This window comes from Vipera ursinii (genome assembly GCF_947247035.1).
Source record: "Vipera ursinii genome assembly, chromosome: 7".
NCBI lineage: Eukaryota > Metazoa > Chordata > Lepidosauria > Squamata > Viperidae > Vipera > Vipera ursinii.
In genome coordinates, this window is record NC_139521.1 from 63,882,911 (window position 1) to 63,903,232 (window position 20,322).

The 20,322-nt window shown below is 36.8% G+C and overlaps 1 protein-coding gene across 3 annotated transcripts in view; it reads right to left on the minus strand.

Annotated features, from left to right (window-relative positions):
- CCSER1 (coiled-coil serine rich protein 1) overlaps positions 1-20,322 on the minus strand; it is a 770,064-nt gene that overhangs the window by 395,823 nt on the left and 353,919 nt on the right. For all 3 annotated transcript variants that reach the window (XM_083367020.1, XM_083367021.1, XM_083367022.1), the window contains exon 7: positions 534-611. In XM_083367020.1, coding sequence (XP_083223146.1) covers positions 534-611 — 78 coding nt within the window. The remainder of the gene's footprint in view (positions 1-533; positions 612-20,322) is intronic.

A 20,322-nucleotide genomic window follows, 5' to 3' on the forward strand; every position in this document is an offset into this window, starting at 1 on the left:
GGGAAAATAGGAGGAAGTAATATTAGGTATATTCACTGCCTTGATTTATTTACAAAAATAATAAAGGTGGGATATAAATGAATAAATAAAAATAGGAATTGGAATTAATTGTGGTATTATCACTTTGCCTTGTTAACATGACTGCAATAATATATCTCTGTATTCATATTATGACAGAAGTCAGGATTGCCTTGGTTGTCATGTATAAAATATGATTTTAGATTAAGCTTCCTCTATGCACACAGCTCCACGTACACAGTAGTGACAAATACATGCCTTCTGGTTGAGTATATTAGTCAGCACTACTGTGCTAATATGAATGCACTCTCTCACACACAAATCCATGTCTATGTGTAGCTGTGAAATTATGAAAGTTTTCTTTCACCACTTCATTCATCATTTTGAGTATAAGTCAAAATGTAGCAGGAGTGATGACATTTAAAGAGTGTGTCCATCTTTAAAACAAATACTAGATTAAACTATGATGATGATTGATAATGATGATAATGATGATATTGATTAAATAGAGTTACCTTAAATGGCAGCGGCTCTTCGGTAAGTGGGCTAACAGGAAGTGAGTTGGTACTTGTGGCAGGACTCATATCTGTGCTCTAAGATAAATCAAAGAAAATCTAGATTTAGCCTAGGACATATTATTATTATTGCTATACAGTCAGTCAGTCACCCACTTATTTTCTATGGCTACCCATTCATCCAGAACCCATTCACTAAGGGTTAAAAACTTTGCAGTATCAAAATAAGATAATAAAGCATACATGGGGAAAAGTACAGACCTTGTGTCATCACAAAAGGCTCATATACTATCCTCTTCTGGTGCCTGGGAAAAGAACCAGGTCTTTAAAGCATTCTTAGTCTGTTAGGCTCAGAGCCACTGGAATCTTGAGGATACAGTTCCATAGGGCAGAGGTTGCAACAGAAGGCATACTTCCTGTATCCCATGAAACTTTTAAGCCCTGTTTAATTTGCCCATCCAGAACATGATACTGTCAGAGTTTGAAAAATGGACAGAGATCATTAGAAGTTATTTCTTGTGTTGCAAAGCATCCCAACTATATATGGGACGTGGTCCCACAAAAAGACCCTGTGTCTTGTACAGCTTTATAGATGATGGCAAGCACCTTATATTGCATCTGGAAGCCTTCTGGTAATTATGGCAGTTCACCCATGGCAATGCTATATAACTTGTAACATGCATTGCTACATTCTTGACCTGTTCAGCTTCTGAGTATTTTTCAAGGGCAGCCCCATGTAGAGAGTCTTGGCAGTAATGCCAATGAGAGATGTCCAAGCCATGGGTTAATGAGTAAGTCTCCCAATCCAGAAACAGATGCAATGGCATATACGATGAACTTGTGCAAAGGTCCTCCCATGCATTGCTGTCACCAACTCTTCAAGAAGTTGCTGAGAGCTGAGGCAGATCCCCACACTCCACACCATTTCCATCTATAGAAGGATAATCCTATTCAGAACTAGTTGTGGGAATCTTTTGTTCTCCCTGGGTAAACTAGACAGGAAACACAGCTAGCTGGACTAAATCTACTTTATTGTAAGCCTCCATTAACAGAATCTGAAAAATACAAACCTCACACTCTCCCCTTTTAACTGCTCGTTCCATAAGGGCATATCTTTCCTAAGTCTTTCTCTGACCATTAAGCATCTGCAGGATCCTGCTCCTTTTGTTTGCTGGTTTCCTAGGCAGCATCTTTTGCATTCCATTGCAAAATCTATTGAATTTGGTAGACCTCACCTTCACACCCAATCAGTGCTTTATTTAATGTTGGGGAAATTTCATACCACAAGAAATAACACCCTGTTTATAGCAACAGCAAGTGTGCAATCTACCCAGTATTTGTTTTGCCAATTTTTCCACGATGCTTTTTAACAGACACCTTCAGGACCACTTCCACTAAATAATGAATAAGATCTTCAAAACAATATCCTGAGCAACACAGGTATGTAAGCATCCTTAACAGTCCCAGTGGGAACAATTATTAACAAAAATGCTAGTGAACTATATAATGCAAAATGCTGTGGTCAAAAAGATCAGCTTCTTATTGGACAGCAAGAAAAGAGCCCAAGAGGAAAGCAGAAGTGCTGAGTTTCTCAGTTACCAGAAAACAGTTCCAAATAAGAATAAAACTGAATAACCCTTGAAATAGGGCCTCTCAACATAGCACTTTCTTAAGAGAATGGAGAAAGCTTCATGGATGTTCATGCACAACTCTTGGTCTGCTTAGCAAAATATGAACTACAGATGACAGATATAGGCTCAGATATAGTTCACGTGGGGCTGTACATGCATGAGTAATAAAACCCAAACGCCTTTGGTTTATAAACCATGGATTATCGTTTAGCATGATGTATAAAATTCATGAGGTCCACTGAATAGTGGTCTTTCTTCACTCCACAATGAAACAGGTGATTTGCTATTATTTCATTTTACTCCTTAAAATAATGTCCACTGGTGAACTGGCAAAATACTTTCATCCACTGCCAAACTGGTGGAATGAAATACTTGGGTATGTTGACAAACCTTCTGTCAAATGAAAGCAAGAACAATCAATTTGTCTACAGTCTTTTGTAAGAACTGGCAAATTTCCACCCAAAACAAAGTGATTTATATAAAAAAATCAAAATAGAAACCATGTGTCCTCAAAGATCTGTCCACAAAAAATTACAAGAATGATGCCAGCTATACTGTCACAAGTACAGAAAGAAAAGTAGCAGGGGAATCCAGCAATCAAGGCTAATCATCACTGCTATCTCAACAGATCCCCATTTAGCACCATTGCCAAAAGAGAATAAGGGTGTAGCAATGACAAACAATGTAAGACTGCTGTTAATATGAGCCCCTGGTCAAGCTCCAAATAGATTTATCAAAACACAGTACAAAATAGAGTCAGTTATTACATGATTCCAGTAAGTAAATTTTTGGATCCAGCCAACTGTGAATATTTTGAAATTGTTAGATATAAGCTGTGGCTGAGAGATTACCTTTTGTACATATACTATCTAGGCTGTCTGAATCACCAACATTTAAAGGACTTTTTAAATTCTGAAACATCTCCAGATATGTCAGCTACAGTATTCTTTGTGAAATTTGACAGCCCGTGTCATCACTCATAGAAGAGAATTGTTCAAGCTGCTTATTGTTGTATTGAAAGAAGACCTACCAATGGCTCTAAAAAGCTTTGATTAAAAATATGTACAGTATCCCAGCTCTCACAATGCTTAATTTTCTCTACAACCACTGCTTCTCAGCCAGAGAAGTTCTGCAATAGTGAATACTGACTTTCCTCAAGATCACTATCCAAATTTATTGATCCAAGAATTTAATGCTGATGGAAAGTATTTTTGGTGGGCATTAGAAGCAACAGAACAAATAAATCTTGATAATTAAAGAAAGGAGAAGACAATCTGTATATTTTATGGTTATTTAAAAGCAGAGGAGTGAATCACCAACTTATTTTCAGGGTGATTGCTTCCACTGTTTCGTTGCCACTATGTTGAGTTGAGGTTTACAGTCTAGAAGTTGAATTACACTTAGTAAATGTGATACAGCTTAATAAACAAGTCAGAATTTTGGATTCTTTGTACTAAAAGATCAGTAAAAGAGCTGGCTGTAGTGATACTTTATTTTTATGATATATTGTATTTGCTTTATTGCTGGCCCCCAAATTTTTTACATCTCCCCTTCAGGAGTTGTGAAAGTGTGTGGAGGAGGAGGATATACTGATTACATCCATGGATTGAAGATACTCACTGATACTCCTTTAGTCTCCATTTAGTGGTTGACCAACCCACTTGGAGTGATTTTACATGACAATATATAAATCAGAAAAGTTTGTCTACCAAATCATGTACTGATTCCATCCAACTCAAAAAGTGTAAGAAATATCAGACAAAAAATATAGTGGGATGGATGGATGAGAGGGAGGGAGGGAGGGAGGGAGGGAGGAAGGAAGGAACGAAGGAAGGAACGAAGGAAGGAAGGAGTGATTACATTTTCCATCACTACCATCACTCTTCTTAAAATTAACAGCAGAGTATTTATCAATCAGCTTTGCTCCTTTAGAACAGGTCTCATTACTGGCATTATAGACCTTGAAGTTGTCAACAAATAATTGTATTGCTTCAGTGTTGCCACAGAATAACAGAATAATAAACAGAGTTGGAAGGGACCTTGGAGGTTATCTAGTCCAACCCCCTGCTCAAGCAGGAAACCCTATATATTTCATACAAATTGTTATCCAATCTCTTCTTAAAATCATCCAGTGTTGGAGCACCCACAACTTCTGGAGACACTGATTAATTGTTCTGTCAGGAAATTTCTCTTTATTTGCCACTTTGCAATATCTTTAGAATAGTGTGTAATGTGACTCTGATTTGTCCACAAAGAAAGGACCAAAGAAAAGAAATGTGAAGCAACAAATAATGAGGCACAAAAATACTGGCTCTCTTCAGGCATTTTCAGAGTGCTAAAGCAACCAGTACGTTTATGACTCAGTGGGGTAATAATGCTAATATTGATAAAATCTTCTCTCCAAAATAGGGAAAACAAGCAATACAAACCAACAAGCAAGCAAACTGATATGGATATTGATAAATATGGCAAATTGTGCAAATCCTGAAGTAAAATGGGATCCAAATCCAATTTTCCATTTATTTATTTTGACTCTATAAGGGTTATACCTGTTCTTTGGAACATCTTACCCCTGCAATGCAATGTGAGGTTGGCCACAATCCTCCTGACCTCTTGTAAGAGCCTGAAGACCTGGCTCTGCCAGTTAGCTCGGGGACCCAATGAGGGAACGCCTCAGTGAGGTGGTTGATTAACAACAGATCTCACCTCTCCCCGCCCTGCCCCCTCTTCCTCCATCTGTAACTGAACCACTGTGTTTGCGGTTATTAATTTGTTTTTAATATACACATATTTTTATCTTTTATGATTGTAAGCTTCCCGTAGATCGATAACATAGATGTTGTTCCAGCAAGAGCCAGTGAGCAGTATTGCAATTCCCAATATTGTTTAAACAATGGTATAACAAGAAAAAAAAAAGAGCAATCTAACAAAACCATCCAGAGTCAACGTGTAGGGGAGATGGGTGGCATAAAATTTAATAAATGAATAAAAATAAAATAAAAAATTCCATGGTGATGGGAGAAAAGAAGTTTTTAAAAAATAGAATTAAGCCTCACCAGAAGAATCATTAGCATATGCTAAATCAAAAGGCTTGGTATTCAATAACAACATGGTCAAATAGGTGATTGCTGTGGTGGTTCTTTTTATTAGAAAGCACTGAAATAATTTGACTTGATCGATTATGCGTCATAACTACATTGATCTAGAAAATGTTTCCTTAATGAATCTCAAAAGAAATGTTTTAAGTATTATAAATGTGATGCATTCATTGCTAACATGTAAAACAGCAAATGAATTGTGTTAATTTGTTCATAAAATTTGTACAGCAGGTAACAGAAGAATAAGTGCTTGAATTGATACCATTTCATACAATTAGCCTGTCATTGATAGTTTGAAAACATAATAAATAAATAAATATATAAATAAATAAATATAAATAAATAAAATTATTATTATTATTATTATTATTATTATTATTATTATTATTATTATAATACCAGACAAAAACCACAATGACACCATACGCTTCATGAAGTTAAAACATAAATTATGTGTAATCCATAGTGCATGCTAGTGGTATATTGAAATCATAAAGTTACTTGTTATGTATGGAAATGGTCCTCTCTTTGCAATCTGCGGAAACCCATGTCTGAAAGACAATTTCTTCTAAAGCATCCAAGTTAAAAACATCACATATTGATGTCTAATAAGATTCTATTCACTGAGAACATATTCAAGGAATAGGAATTGCGAACTTGGAGCTCTGCAGCTAAGTAAGTTAAAATGTCCTGTCAAAATGGTTCCATACTGAAATCACAAAAAGGTCTTTGGAGAGTAGATGAAGCAGTGAGGATAATTGCAGTCACATTTAAGATGTGTAAAATAGCTTGTAAAAAGCTTTGGTAGAATGCATGGCAACTCAAGGATATTAATTCCTTTCGGAAAGCTCCAAAACAAAACATAACCTTTTATGTGACATCTCCTTCTTCAATTAAGGGAGGCTGTATTACTTTTGACATGTAGAAACATACAAAATTTAATTTATTAACTTTAATATAAAACTATGCAAAATAAAAAGTATATCACATTCTCTCTCTCTCTCTCTCTCTCTCTCTCTCTCTCTCTCTCTGTGTGTGTGTGTGTGTGTGTGTGTGTGTGTGTGCGTATGTTTGTGTGTGAGTAACTGCATGTATAACGTGGCCTAAAGGAAAAAAAATATTAAGTGAAGATTCATAATAAAAATTAACTTTAACACGTTGAGTTTTAAATTTAGATATGGGTGAAAAGCCTGACATTGATGCCAATTACAATTATTCAAAGTATCATGAGTTCAGTTGTATTCTTTCCAATTAACTGTGCCTTGAAATCTACACAGAAGCTTGTGAATGCTAGATATTTTAATAATAAATTTTAATAAATGATATTGAATTAAAAAGTTTTACTCAATCTCTCTCTCTCTCTCTCTCTCTCTTTCCTCTTATAGATTGTTCCTCTTATATGTGACAGGATGCCCTTAGGATTTTTTTTGACCCCAAAAATCTAAGCAATGTTGAAACTGGCTAGTACTTCTAGGAGCCATTATTAGAAAATCCTAAGCATTAAGCTTGGTTGGAAGATTAAAAATTAACAAGCAAATCCCAGAACAATATGGAAGAACTTGGTCTTTATCTTCTCTCAACAGCTGAGCATCCACAGAATCAATGGCCAAATTACACATTGCAGAAAATCATGGTTTGTTTTAAAAATAATTTGTTAAATTGCTATAAATGGCTGCTTCATTTTTTTAAAGTTATAAACTGTGGTTTAAAATTACTGTGAAGTTTGTGTATTGTCCTAAATCAAATCACAAGAGTGCCCAAAACTTGACTTCTAGAAATTTTTTGCTGATTCTTATGTAGCTTTGAGGCATCTTGATATAAATGAGAACCAAATCCACATACCAAGTTTCATGAGAATTGTGGGTTTCTGAATCATCCATTTGGTACTAGAGTAAGCTTCAATTTTAAAAGCACCATTCAGCAAACTTTGGGTGCAATGGACAATATTATATTTTGAATATTACCCTCAAACAATAAAAAAATCTTTTTTGAAAAGCAATCTAGATAACTGAGAAATAATATATGCAATTTGCAAAGATTCCCATGATTTACATAGTGACATTATTTACATATTTTATAACAATAAGAATGATTTAGAGGTCTCCACAGCTCAAGGATGACTAGGGTGATTTGAAGTTAAAAAATAAAATGATAAAATAATATACAGTAAGTAAAATAAATAATAAAATTAAATTAAAAAATAAAATAATGAGGTAAAAACAAAACAAAACAAGATAATATAAGATAACAGGTCATAGATGTTGGCAAATCTGTGCTCTGACATATTGGTAGACAGGCAAATCACTGGACTGACAAGTTTTCAGTAGAAAATATGAGAACTGGTAGAGATAATACAAAGTCATATGTGATTTGTGGACTCTTTTGTTAAAGCTTCCTTGGCAACTTAAATTCTGGTATGGTATCAGACTTTCCACAAAAAAGAACAGGCTGCATTCTGAGCATCAGAATATTTCTTTCCTAAACAAATTAGAAGGGTTTATAAATTCCTAAACAACAATTCTTGAAGAGCCTAAAAAAGCATCCTCTGTTCTTCTCCATTGTAGGAGGGAGGGAGGGAGGGAGGAAGGAAGGATATTATTTACATCTCATAGCTTGTAGAAGGAGGTAAGTTCAGGTACAAACTTACATTCATGGAATAACTGAGAAACAGCTCAGAGGCAACTTTAATTATTGGTGGGAATTGGGAATTAGCTCAAGGCATAGCTGAAAAAAATATTCTCTTTTTAAAAAGAGACCTAATTCAGCTTCTTTGTGGCAAACTGAATCAAGATCTAAGATGGCATTGTAACTGATTTAAGCAAGCCACGTGGAGTGAGACAATCTTTTAAAATGATAATTATACTTTGAATTCACAATATAAACTAATCACCTCAATGTTGAGCATGGCAGAAATAAGCATTAAAATACAGGTGTGTGCTGAGGTGCTGTGTATAATGCATTTATATTAGAAGTGAACTTCCAGTTATGTTTGACTGAAAAACAATAAAACAAAACTGCATGAGGAAGCTAATCTGCATTGCTTAAAAATTGTTATTGATAGTTCAATATATGACTTACTAATTTGAGGAAAAAAGTGTTGTATTTTTAAAAAGCATATTCATTTATTCAGATATACTAGCAGATTTCTAAATACTGTTACATTTTGAATCTAAAAATGATAGATAGGATTAATATGAAAGAACATGGATTTCATATATGGCTATATGTTCAGCAAAATGAATTTATTTCCACTTTAAAATGTGATTATGCCTCTATAACCAACTAAGCTATTCATATGTTCTCATTTTAAAATCAATTAGTATTTTATTAGACCTGACTTGGTAGCACAATAACATTTTTTTAAAAAAAATCCAACAAGGAACAGAAATAAGATAAAGTCACTGCCAAGATTTCTAATAGCATAATGTTTGTGGTAAAGTAAAGGATTTTAAGTTTCCACTTAAACATTTGTACAAATCATTGTTCCAGCTTAGAGAAATGTTTCATGTGAATAACAGAAGAGAGAATAATAGTTTGGAGATGATTAACTTAAAACCTCACGCTTCTGAGAAGTCAGCAGTATCCATATTATAATTTGAGATAAGGAAACATCCATAGAATATCTGAAAATATTGTTCATATAAACTCAAAATTACTTGAAAATACTCATTTTCAAAGTCAGCATTCAATTCTAGCACTAGAAGCATCTGAGTAGATACTTCTCTCTACAATAACACTATGCTTCTGCTGCTAAGTTTGGTGACGGATTGTTAATGCTCCGTGAAATGTCCTGGGCCTGTTCCCTTCAGTATTGGCAAATTAATCTGTTGTATTTTTTCAGCTTTTAATGGTAACAAAAAAACAACAACAACGAATATCACTGTAGCAGACACTTGATGCATGCACTTGTCTCAAAAACCTAGTTAAAAATGCATAGAGGGTTTTAACACACTTATACACACGCTGACAAAATTAAACACAACATGCATATTTCTCTTTACTGTGGCTGCTTCCCATCTGTTTTCAGTAACAGGTAGGTGGGTCATGTTAGCATGGCACCATAATTATCCCCCTTTTTACTGGTTTACCTCTGATACTAAACGCAAGTGCGGTTGGTTTGGCTACTATGAATCAGAGTTATGACAGTGCTGAAAAAAAGCAACTTACAATCAATTCTTGCATTTACAAATGTTGCAGTGTCACTATGGTCATGTGATCAGAATTCGGGTGTTTGGCAATTGGCATGCATTTATAATCGTTGCAGGGTCCCAGGATCACCACTTGCAACCTTCCCAAGCTGTTTTCCACAATCGAAATCAATGGGGAAAACTAGATTTGTTTAACAGTTGCATGATTTGCTTAATAGCCACCATGATTTGCTTAATAATCTTGACAAAAAAGATTGAAAAATTGGGTGCAACTCACTTAACAATAGTTGTACTTAGTGACAGAAGTTATTGTGGTCATAAATCAAGGACTACCATGTTGGAGAGCAACTATCCCAGTTGTGATGTGGCTCTAGCACAGAATTAGCCTACTCTCTACATAAACACAAGAAGTAGAGATCTGACCTTCCCTAAATGGCATAGAGCAGGGGTGTCAAACTGCCAGCCCACGGGCCGGATGCATCACACAGAAGCCATACCCACCCCACTGCTGGCAATGGCAAAACAGTCCTGGTATGTTGTGCAACATCACGTGATGTCGCAAGTTTGACATGTCTGCCATAGACCCTTATTTAATACTTCCCATCCAAAAGCTCCCAGTCTGGAGGAGAATACTATGTAACAGGCAGGGAACAATAAAGTAGTCAGCTTGAACCTTACACATGAGGAGTCTGGTTATTCACGCCTGACATCCAAGACCTACTACTTGAGGTATACTATTTGAGTCAATACTTGAACCAATACTATTTATCCAAAGCAATATAGTTATAAATATTATGGTCTAGCACAGGGATAGGCAACCTTGGCTCTTTTATGACTCATGGACTTCAACTCCCAGAATTCCTGAGTCAGCTGACTCAGGAATTCTGGGAGTTGAAGTCCATGAGTCATAAAAGAGCCAAGGTTGCCTACCCCTGGTCTAGCATGACATCTGAACCAATCTCTATGGATATTACTAGAATTACTAGTCAAGCAAAAAAGGTTTAGAAACCAATGCTGCTGATGCTATGATTTTTGACATACAAATTTAATTAACAAGATCTTACATCCTATTCACTTTTCATCATACAAATCTCTCAAAAGACTGAAAAATAATCAATATGTTAGCAGTTTTGTTTCCAAGACCCTGTATTGATGTGAATTTCCTCAAATTAATGAAACATTTCAACAAAAGTATTTTGAGTTCACAGCTTGAATCACTAATTTTCAACACTGGCTTTAATATATCACCTTTACAAGGCTGTCTGTGTAAATAGGAGACTGAATTACTACAGTTTCAAAAATTCTCACATTCCTCATCTAAACAAAGGGTAGTTACGGATTTTATTACAGCTTGCTGAAAACGTCTGTAAAATTTGACACATTAGAAAGTTAGACAAATAAATTAATAGATCGCACATAGTCATGATTAAAGTAACATAAAAGTGATTTTAGCCTTTCAAGATTTCAGGAAATTTGAAATATCCAATGATGTAATCAAATGTATTTTATGGTTTTTATGCTGTTTTAATTTTTGACTGGGAGCTACCCAGTTTGTTATAAGTCATTTAATATAATTTGATAAATAAATAAAGAGGATAGTCAGCTTAAATTTGACACAAGACTATAAATTTATTGCTGATGCTTTAAACATTGAAACCATGCATGTGTTGAATGGTTTATTAGATGTAGCACAAATGTACTAAGACGACCTTCTGAAAAAGTCTCACATTGCCTGTTCAAAATAACATTATTTAACTGTTATAATATCCAGTATATTTACCACCTGAGGGTTCCAAATTAGTCACTAACCATCAATCAAATTAAATCAGCTTTTTACAGTATTCCCTACCATCACAGTGTTCACATAAATGTGGAGACATTTATTCATATGTGGAGACCTTTATTCTGCAGACAACTTTGTAAATATCTACAGGATAACAATATCTTTGAAGTCATAGGATATATCTAATGGTTTATATAATGATACTATTATTTCTGAACACAGTTTGTATGTACTATATTAACTGATGAAGAACTATATCTTTAAAGGAAGATTTGGGGATAGGTTGAATAAAAATTTCAGTTCTAAGCATTAGTTTTGATTATTGCAAGACACCCTGTGACTGTTGTATCATCATTTCAATATTTCCTTACCTCAACAGAGAAACAGAATGACCACAGGCAGGCAAAAAAGCACTGGGAGATGGAATGACTTCCGACTTCCTACTGGCTTCTCCACTGACTCTCCTTGTAAGAAGTTTCAGGGAGCATTTGAAATGATGACCACGTGACTGCAGCTGACTACGGCAGCACTGCAGAATGGCATTACTGAAGTGGCCAAAACTTTAGAAAATTTCAATTCAATGGGAATCACGGATCCTAAATTTTGGACACATGCTGTAAATTAGCTTATTTGAGATACACTGGTTCCAAAACCATTGCCCTGTTATGCAATGTTCCATTCAACTAAAGGTTACAAACCAACAGACAGAAGAATTTTCACAGTATAGAGATACAGTTTAATTATTTCATATCAAGCTTGACAGATAACAATCTCTGTAGTCATTCATTTTTACTTCTTTTTTTCTTTGGAACAAGTAGAAATCTTCAGTCCGTGCAAGAAGATTGCACAAACTGATTATAAACAATGTCATGATACAATTACCAAAATAATTCACTGGAACATCTTTAAAAAATGTGCCAGTAATGAAAACTTTGCAAAAGGCCATTTTAGTTTGAACAGCTTACATCTCAACAGCTTACATCCTACAACAATACCTTTAATATATCCATATCTGTCTATCTCAGGTCCTTGGGAAGACCATGATAGGTGGCTATAAATGTCAAATCCAATTTGAACTACATGATGACTGACTAGATGACGAGCCAAAACAACAACACCAATATAAAAAGCTGTTGTTTTTATTTAAAAAAAGAAATAAAGAAAAGAAAGAAAAAATACTATTTAAAACTTTCACATTTAAAGCATCTTTTAAATGCAGTACAAACCTTTGATGTTCTTCGTCCAGATATGTTTGAAATAAAATGTTAAAAGGTACCATACAGAGTATTACTGCTATGGAACACCAAAAAAATATCTAAACAAAGAAACACGAATTATTTTATGTTTTCTCAAATGCTACTTGAACTCACTATTATGACTTTTAAAGCATTATTTATGAAAAAGAGATAAGTTTTATGTTGACTATATATTTTTATCAGTAATGAATGGAATTAAATATTGCTATGTGTTGTCAAACAGCAAGTAAGGGCCATAAAAAGATTCTTTTATTAGCTTAGGAAGAGATAAACATTTGAATGGGAAATTGAATTTATTGACAGTGCTGGAATGATATATTTCTGGTTTGCTTCTGTTTATTTCTCTATTTTTATAGCCAGCATCCAGAATAAATATTTGTTATTTGTCCTCCCACACTGGACATATGGCAGACTAAATATTTGTACTATGCATCAAGAAAAATGTCACTACAAAGTCTTCATAGTTACAGTGCATAACATGAGGATAATGTATGACAAAGCTATTCATTCTTCTGCATACTTCAATTTGGTTCTTAATTTTTGTATTTTGGATTTTTAATTCCCTGTAAACCGCCCTGAGTCCTCAGGGAATAGGGCGGTATATAAATATAACTAAATAAATAAATAAATAAATAAATTCTGAAACTATGATATGGTAAAGACTTTTCCAAATTTCAAAATAATTATTGATTATGATAACCCATAACCGCCAACACATCTTCAATAAAAGATTTATATAGGATTAAAAAACAGCTTTTCCTATAGTAGTTACAGAGCAATCCATATTTGGTATCTTTTAAAAAAATGTTATGCTTTTTTAGATTATTGAAACATCCATTAAAACTTTAGAAGTTTCTGTACTGTACTTGTGCCTGAAACTTTGGGCTTTGTGAAATGTATTATAGATGGGTGAAGTCCGAGTTGATCCTGTTGATCGAGAGAAGCCACAAAACACATACCTAATAATAGTTTTTGGTAGCAAACAACCAAATACCTCAATCAATTAAAATGACAGGCTTGACATATTCTGCACTTGCCCCTTCCAAACTGAAATCAAGGCTTGTAAAAATACGGAGATATGTCTAACATATCTCCAGGGAACTCCAGAAGATGGTCTTAAAAACAAGAATAAGAGTCAAATAAAAGAAAAGAAAAGGGAACATTAAGTAGCAGGAATAAAGCATGGTCCCCTTATTCTAAATATCTGGTAGTTTATTTATTTACTAATTTGTGCCTCAGTTTTTTGTTAGGCATTCAAGAAAATGTCCACAGTACTTCCTTATTTCTCCCAACAACAACCCTGTGAGATAAATTAGGCTGAAAGAAAATTAGGCACTTGGGTCTCCCAGTGTCAGTGCTACGTCTTAATCATTAAACTTATTGGCTCTTGTATAATGAAAGTAGAGTTATAAAAAAATCCTTGAAGGTGCTTGTTCAGCAGGGCTATAAATCCTTAATAGATTTGGAGCTCTGAGCAACATCGACACATAGTTTAACAATGACCACATGTTTCTCCTGGTCGAATCCAGAATGTAGCAGTTCTTTGAAGAAGTAGGATTCATCGGCTGTATTTTTCTTAGCAAAATGATTTCGTTTTCCAGTTTATTTCTTTTACAGAACACATTTTAATGTTTCCCAGTAGCAATAATAACCTAGGAATAAGATACCATATCTCTTGAAAAAAGAGAGATCAGAACTGAAAACACCTTGGCATATGGGATACAGAGTGTAAATTTTGGGGTAAGATTTAGGATTGCAGCAGGTGAAACACCAGTACAAAGCAGGTGAGATTATATCATCAATATGAGTGCAGAGGGGATTTTCTGTTCTTTTTCCCACTCCTGGATTTGGGAACATGATTTCATAAGAGTGTTAAACCTGTTTACAGCTTGTATTTCAACATTTCCTTTTTCAGTATAATAATAGGAATGTCGTAGAATACAGGAATTGGAGCCAAAATTTTCTTGCAGTCTTTGTGAATCGTGAAAGCCATCTCAGAAGAAAACTAGGACAAATATTACTGATTTTTTTTATCAAGCTTTTTTCCCCCATATACAACTCACTGATACTCCTTCCTCCTATTTTCCCCACAACAACAACCTTGTGAAGTGATTTGGGCTAAGAGAGAGTAACTGACCCAAAGTCACTCAGCCAGCTTTCACGCCTTGGTAAAACTAGAACTCACAGTCTCCTGATTTCTACGCTGATGCCTTAGCCACTAGACCAAACTTGCTCTTTTTATACTCTGGACAAGCTTTTTAGCTTTGTCATCCTCTGTATACATTAATTTCTAGAAGCTCTGATAGTGGGGGAATCCTGTGAATTGAAATGTATACAACTGTAAGGTACACAAGGTGGAGCAGATTGCTCTTGCCAATGATAATCTGGAATTACTCTTTACATGGTAAGGGATATGATTTACTTCGAATGATGCTGCCCCTTTCCTCTACATAACAATTTGTGCAGTTTCAAAAGGAGTCAGGCAATTTTGTTGCATTTGACTGTCATCACACTCATTTTCATTCTTCTCCATGAGATCTTGAACTTCTGTCCTCAAGGCCAGTCTTGACTGATCCAGACTGATCATCTTATCTTCTGGAAAGAAGTTGGCATATATATCTGGACAAGGATTCCTTTTTTTTAAAGGTAGATCACAGTTGGATTCTTGGAAGCTCAATCAAGAGAAGGAATCTCAAAAAGCAATAGTCAGGAGAATCGATGGAAGAGAAATTTCAGACTATTTCCTTTATTTTGTCAATGCCATCTGGTGACCCCCAGGGGGAGAGCCTTCTCTGTAGGCGCGCCAACCCCCTGGAATGAGTTGCCTCCGGAGCTGCGGATGGCCCCTGACCTTCAGTCTTTCCGCCATGATCTGAAGACCTGGTTGTTCCAACAAGCGGGCCTGGACTGACTACAGTTTTTAATTAGGCTTTTTACTGGGTTAAATTGTCTCATAATTTTGCATTTATTGTTTAATTCTCTTTTAAATATTTTACTCTATGTTTTTTAATTTTTATTGTTGTGAGCCGCCCTGAGTCCTCAGGGAGAAGGGCGGCATATAAATTTAATAAAATCAATCAAAATCAATGAGGTAAAGTGGAGTGAAAGTTTCTGCCTGTGTTGTGGTCGAGTTGCAGCAATACCTTTGCTGGCCTGAAGCAGCAAAGAAGAAAATTCTAATTACAGAAAGGAAGGCAGCATATGCTGTAAAGATATGCACGGAGTTATTGCCCAAAGCTCTTCCAGCTAACAGAATGTTCTATGATTTTGATCTGCTTCATTGCTCACTGATATCTGACTTAAGTAAAACAAATCTTTTTACACCACTGGCTAGGGATTCCTACAAAGATGTGAATCTCTATGGTTACCCCTTGTGAGACACTGCAGAAGCCAATATAACCATCTACATGGCTAAAATTAACTTGATAATTATGGAAAGATTTCCTTATCACCATGGACCACTGAGTCGTGACATGCAAGTAGATGTGTTCATTAAATAAATAGTACTACTAAGAAAAAAACATAGAAAAACTGGAAAGCAGAATAATTTCAACAGCGAGAGAGCAGATGAACAGTGGTCTCCAGCAGAAAGGCAAACTGCCCAGGGACAACAGTGTATACTGAAACTATAAGTTGTAATTATTGCTTGTCCAGTTACTAATGTACAAGGCAAAATAATACAGTTATTCCACATAACAGAAGTGTCAAGTAAGATCATTAGGGGATAAATCAAGGAGAATAAATCAAAGAGAATACTGATGCAATAAAATCACCAAACTGGTCTAAGGCTCGTAAAGTACCAACAATTTAGCTTGAATGAAATAGCATGGATGTACAAGCACCACCATGGAACAGACCAATGCTATTTGAAGAGAAATGCTACTTGGACATTTCAAATGGGAAGCAAAATATAAATCCAAATTGGCTAAATCTAAATGCTCAATTCTCCAGAGTTTATATTAAAAAGAAAAGAGTACTTTGTTATGCAATCTTATTGTAAACACTACAAGGACTCAGATCATGTCCAACATCGGGTATTCCTTGCAATTGGACTACAATTTTTAATTTAGGCCTCAGTATGTGATTTATTTTTTGTTGTCCTATGTGGTTGACTCTCGCCCCCTCCCCGCGGTTGGATTGTTGTGCCCTAGGTCTAGGGGTCTCTATGCCATGATCCCGGGGGGTTACCTTACCTTCGGCCCAGACGTCCAATTCGTGGATTCTGTTGTCTCACGTCCGGTTGCAGCAAATGGCCTGGATGTGGCCGGTCTTTCCACACGATCTGCATTTCGCTGTGCGGAATCTGCATGTTGATCTGGGGTGGTTGCCCCCACAGCTACCACATCTGGTGTCCAGGTCTCTAGATCTGGGCAGGCTGTCTCATGGCACTCTCTGCGCTGCTTGTGGTTGTTGTCTTCGGGCCTGGTCAGGAGCTTCGGTCCGCGGTGGTCTGGCTGCCATCTTACCAAATCGTCTGGAGATCTCAGCTATGTCGGCCTCCCATTGCTGGTCCACCTCCCCGCTGTCCACATGGCTTTCTAGGTTGATTTCGGCTGCAGAGCCCATGCTGTTTCGGGGGGGGTCTCGCGTTCCCATTGATTCATAAGTTAATAGCTCATCGAGGACTTCCTGCAGATCTCCCGTGGGCTTAGCGATGATTCAATTTTGTAGATTCTCATCCCGCAAGCCGAGCACCACTCGATCTCGGATCCGGATCTCGAGGTTGTCATATTTGCACCTCAAAGCCGCCTCTCTAACCGCTGCCACGAACTGTGTAATCGATTCGCCAGGTCTTTGATTCCTTTTTTCAAAAATCCATCTCCAAAATAATTCAGACCTTTTTGGCGTGAAGTGTACCTTCAGTTTTGCCAACAAGTCTGCATACGAGACGCTAGAGACCGGCAGCGGTTGACACAGGCCGACGGCAATCCGATACACAGGCGTCCCGTTAATGGTCAGAAGAGCCGCGGCTTTCTTCCTGTCGTCCGTAATGCCGTTTACTAACAGGAACCCTTCAACCTGGCCTACATATTCTTCCCAGTCTTCTGGAAATCGCGGGTCAAACTCTTTCAATGAGCCGACTTGTGCCATTGTGAAATTTTTGGCAGCGTTGTATTTCGGTTGACTGCGTTCGAATTTTCCCGCCTCACGCACAGCTGATTCCGCCGTTCCTTCACCGATCTGTCGTCTATCCCACCTTCGTCGCCAATTGTTAAGTTCGAATAGACGATCACACCGTGAGGTTTAATGCAAGAATGTTTATTAACACAAGCATAAGTCAACTGGCAATTAACCGTTTAACTCCCCCTTATATAGTCAGCTACATTCAAACAGTGGCCAATCCCCAGCCCGGAAACTCCCGCCTAAATTGCATCAGCCAATAATTGCACTCAGAGCTTCCCGCTTCCAGAAAGGCCCCTTTAATTAATCTACAGACATAACACTAAGTAATTTTCCATGCCAAGGAAACACATCAATCTTGCTAATCAGCTCAAAATGACTGATGTCTTCTCAAATTCAGATTCATATGTCCGAGAAGGTGGTTTTCCTCAGGCCACAACTTTTCCTTGATTCAAAGAGTAAAATCTGTAGCTTGTTCATCAATACAGCTGCTTATGAGGACAGAAAAAATGAAACCTTTCCGCTGGGACAACCACCATGATAATTTAATGCAGACCTCAGCTCAATTTTGAAGCTCCAACACAAAGGATCAGTTCAGAATAGAACAATAGCACATAATTTATCAAATCTGTGGCCAGAGAACCACAGTGGACAATTTGTACAAAGGAAGAAATTCACCTGTAATTTCTAAATCACCAGACTCCTCTTAACTACGAAAGAAGTACTGCTATTTTAAAAACCTCAAGAGCAAGGATTTCTTTTATCTCTGTGGAAAGCCAGGAAGGATGTAAATTGCTACAAAAATGCTTGTGCAATCACATCTGTATGCTCATATTGGCCATTTCTCTAAATAAGTGCAAGCACAGTCCATGGTACTTAGGACCACTTTTCAGAAATTTCAATCTCTTAAAACTAATTTTAAAGCAAATTCCCCTTTCATCAAATTAAATGAGAGCCAGCAGGGAGAGAAAAAAACAACATAAAGGCTCTAAACAGCATTACTTCACACACCTCTGAGAAAAGCTTGTAACTCTTTCCTGAGACTTGATGTCAGAAAGAGAAAAACAAGAATGTCAGTAAAAAATAAATTTCTGACAGGTTAAATCCAATGTGAAAATCTGGGCTCTCTCTGGGAGAGAAGCCATTTTGACTCAGTTAATGTAAAACAAAAAATAAATAAAACCACCTCTGCCTTGTGTAGTGTTTTGTTGTCAAATCCAACCTACAGAAAAGTACACATACAATAGTATTCAAATTTTGAAATGGTATTCAAATGCTGGAAAAAATAGCATTAGATACTGGAAAACATACAATGTTCCAAGTAATCAAGTTGCTTGGGATTCTAAGAGCATTGAGGTCAAAGATAAGGCATCAGATCATCAAGGCGACTGATGACTTGGCCCATAGAGAGGCTGACCCAAAAGATAACAACAACAACAATAACAATAATAAAGTAGGAAGGGGTCTTGGAGGTCATCTAGTCTAACTGCCTGCTCAGGCAGGAAACCCTATACCATTTCAGACAAATGGCTTGTCACTGCACGTTTTTTTTATGTTCGTCAGAAAAGTTCATTTCTAACTGTACATTTCCCCTGTTCTCTGCACCTGTTGTGATAACTTATCTGGTAACCATAGTGAATCCCATATGACTAGCTATGTTATGGTTTCAGTCTGTTTAGTGCGCATGTCTAGAAGAAGTTCCCAGAGTTATTATCTGTATTGTTCTTTTTTCACTTTGCTGTTACTGTCTGTTACGTTAGGATGTAGTGAGCTAGCTCTGTATAATATATATTTAGTAAAAGGTATTTAGTAAGATTATGCGTCGTGTTTTTCTTGCCTTCCTGCAAGTGTATCATGCATTCTCTGAAGCACGGTCCGTCGCCCTCTACAAAGGTGATTTTTACCTTGACATTTTGGTATCGAGGATGGTTTGATTTATGTTTTTGGAGATGCATGTTTCTGCGGCTGTTATCAGTTAGTTAGTGCTAGTGAGGCAGCGGTGATTAACTGCTGAAACATGTCAGGAAGGAAGCCACGGCTGGAAAGGAGTCTTTCTGTGGGGCAGCTCCCTTCGACTTTAAAAACTCCGATAGCTTCGGCCACACGCCTTGGAGAAGACGCACCTGCTCCTGTCGACAATGCAAGGTCAGTCACTCCTTTTTCTACTTTTCCAAGCTCCCTGGCAGCTGCTTTTGGAAATGTTCACACTCCAGGGGCTCAAGATGAATTTCAAAGGCTTGGAGCGAAACCTAAAGTTCAGCCGAGGAGAATTTCTTCTGCTCCCTCAAGCCCCAAGCAAACTATGCGAGATAGGGCTATGCAAGGCTACTGTGAACAAATTGGGGTTTTTGAAAGGCGTTTGCAGCAGGCAAAGAAATATGTGTCAATGGTTCAGCAATATGAGAGGAATTATGAGCATGAACTGGCCATATTGCCACACCCACAAGGAGAAGCCATATTGCCTCCTTCTTCCCCAAAGCCAAAGTCACGCCCATCATTGAGTGTCATGCAAGACGAATGGGAACCGGAGGCTCCTATGTCACATGATTATGGGCTGTCCCAAAGGACATACAGAGCCACAGTGATGCCTGAAGCAAATGTTATAGCACCATCTACTGGTGAAGCTGCATTAAAACATGAATTGGAGCTCTCACTCTCGCAATTGTCTATGGAGGAGTCTTTGCTCAGAGATACAAGATTTCTGCCATTATCTGAGGCTCCAGTCTCTGATGGTGCTAGGATTCCTGTTACT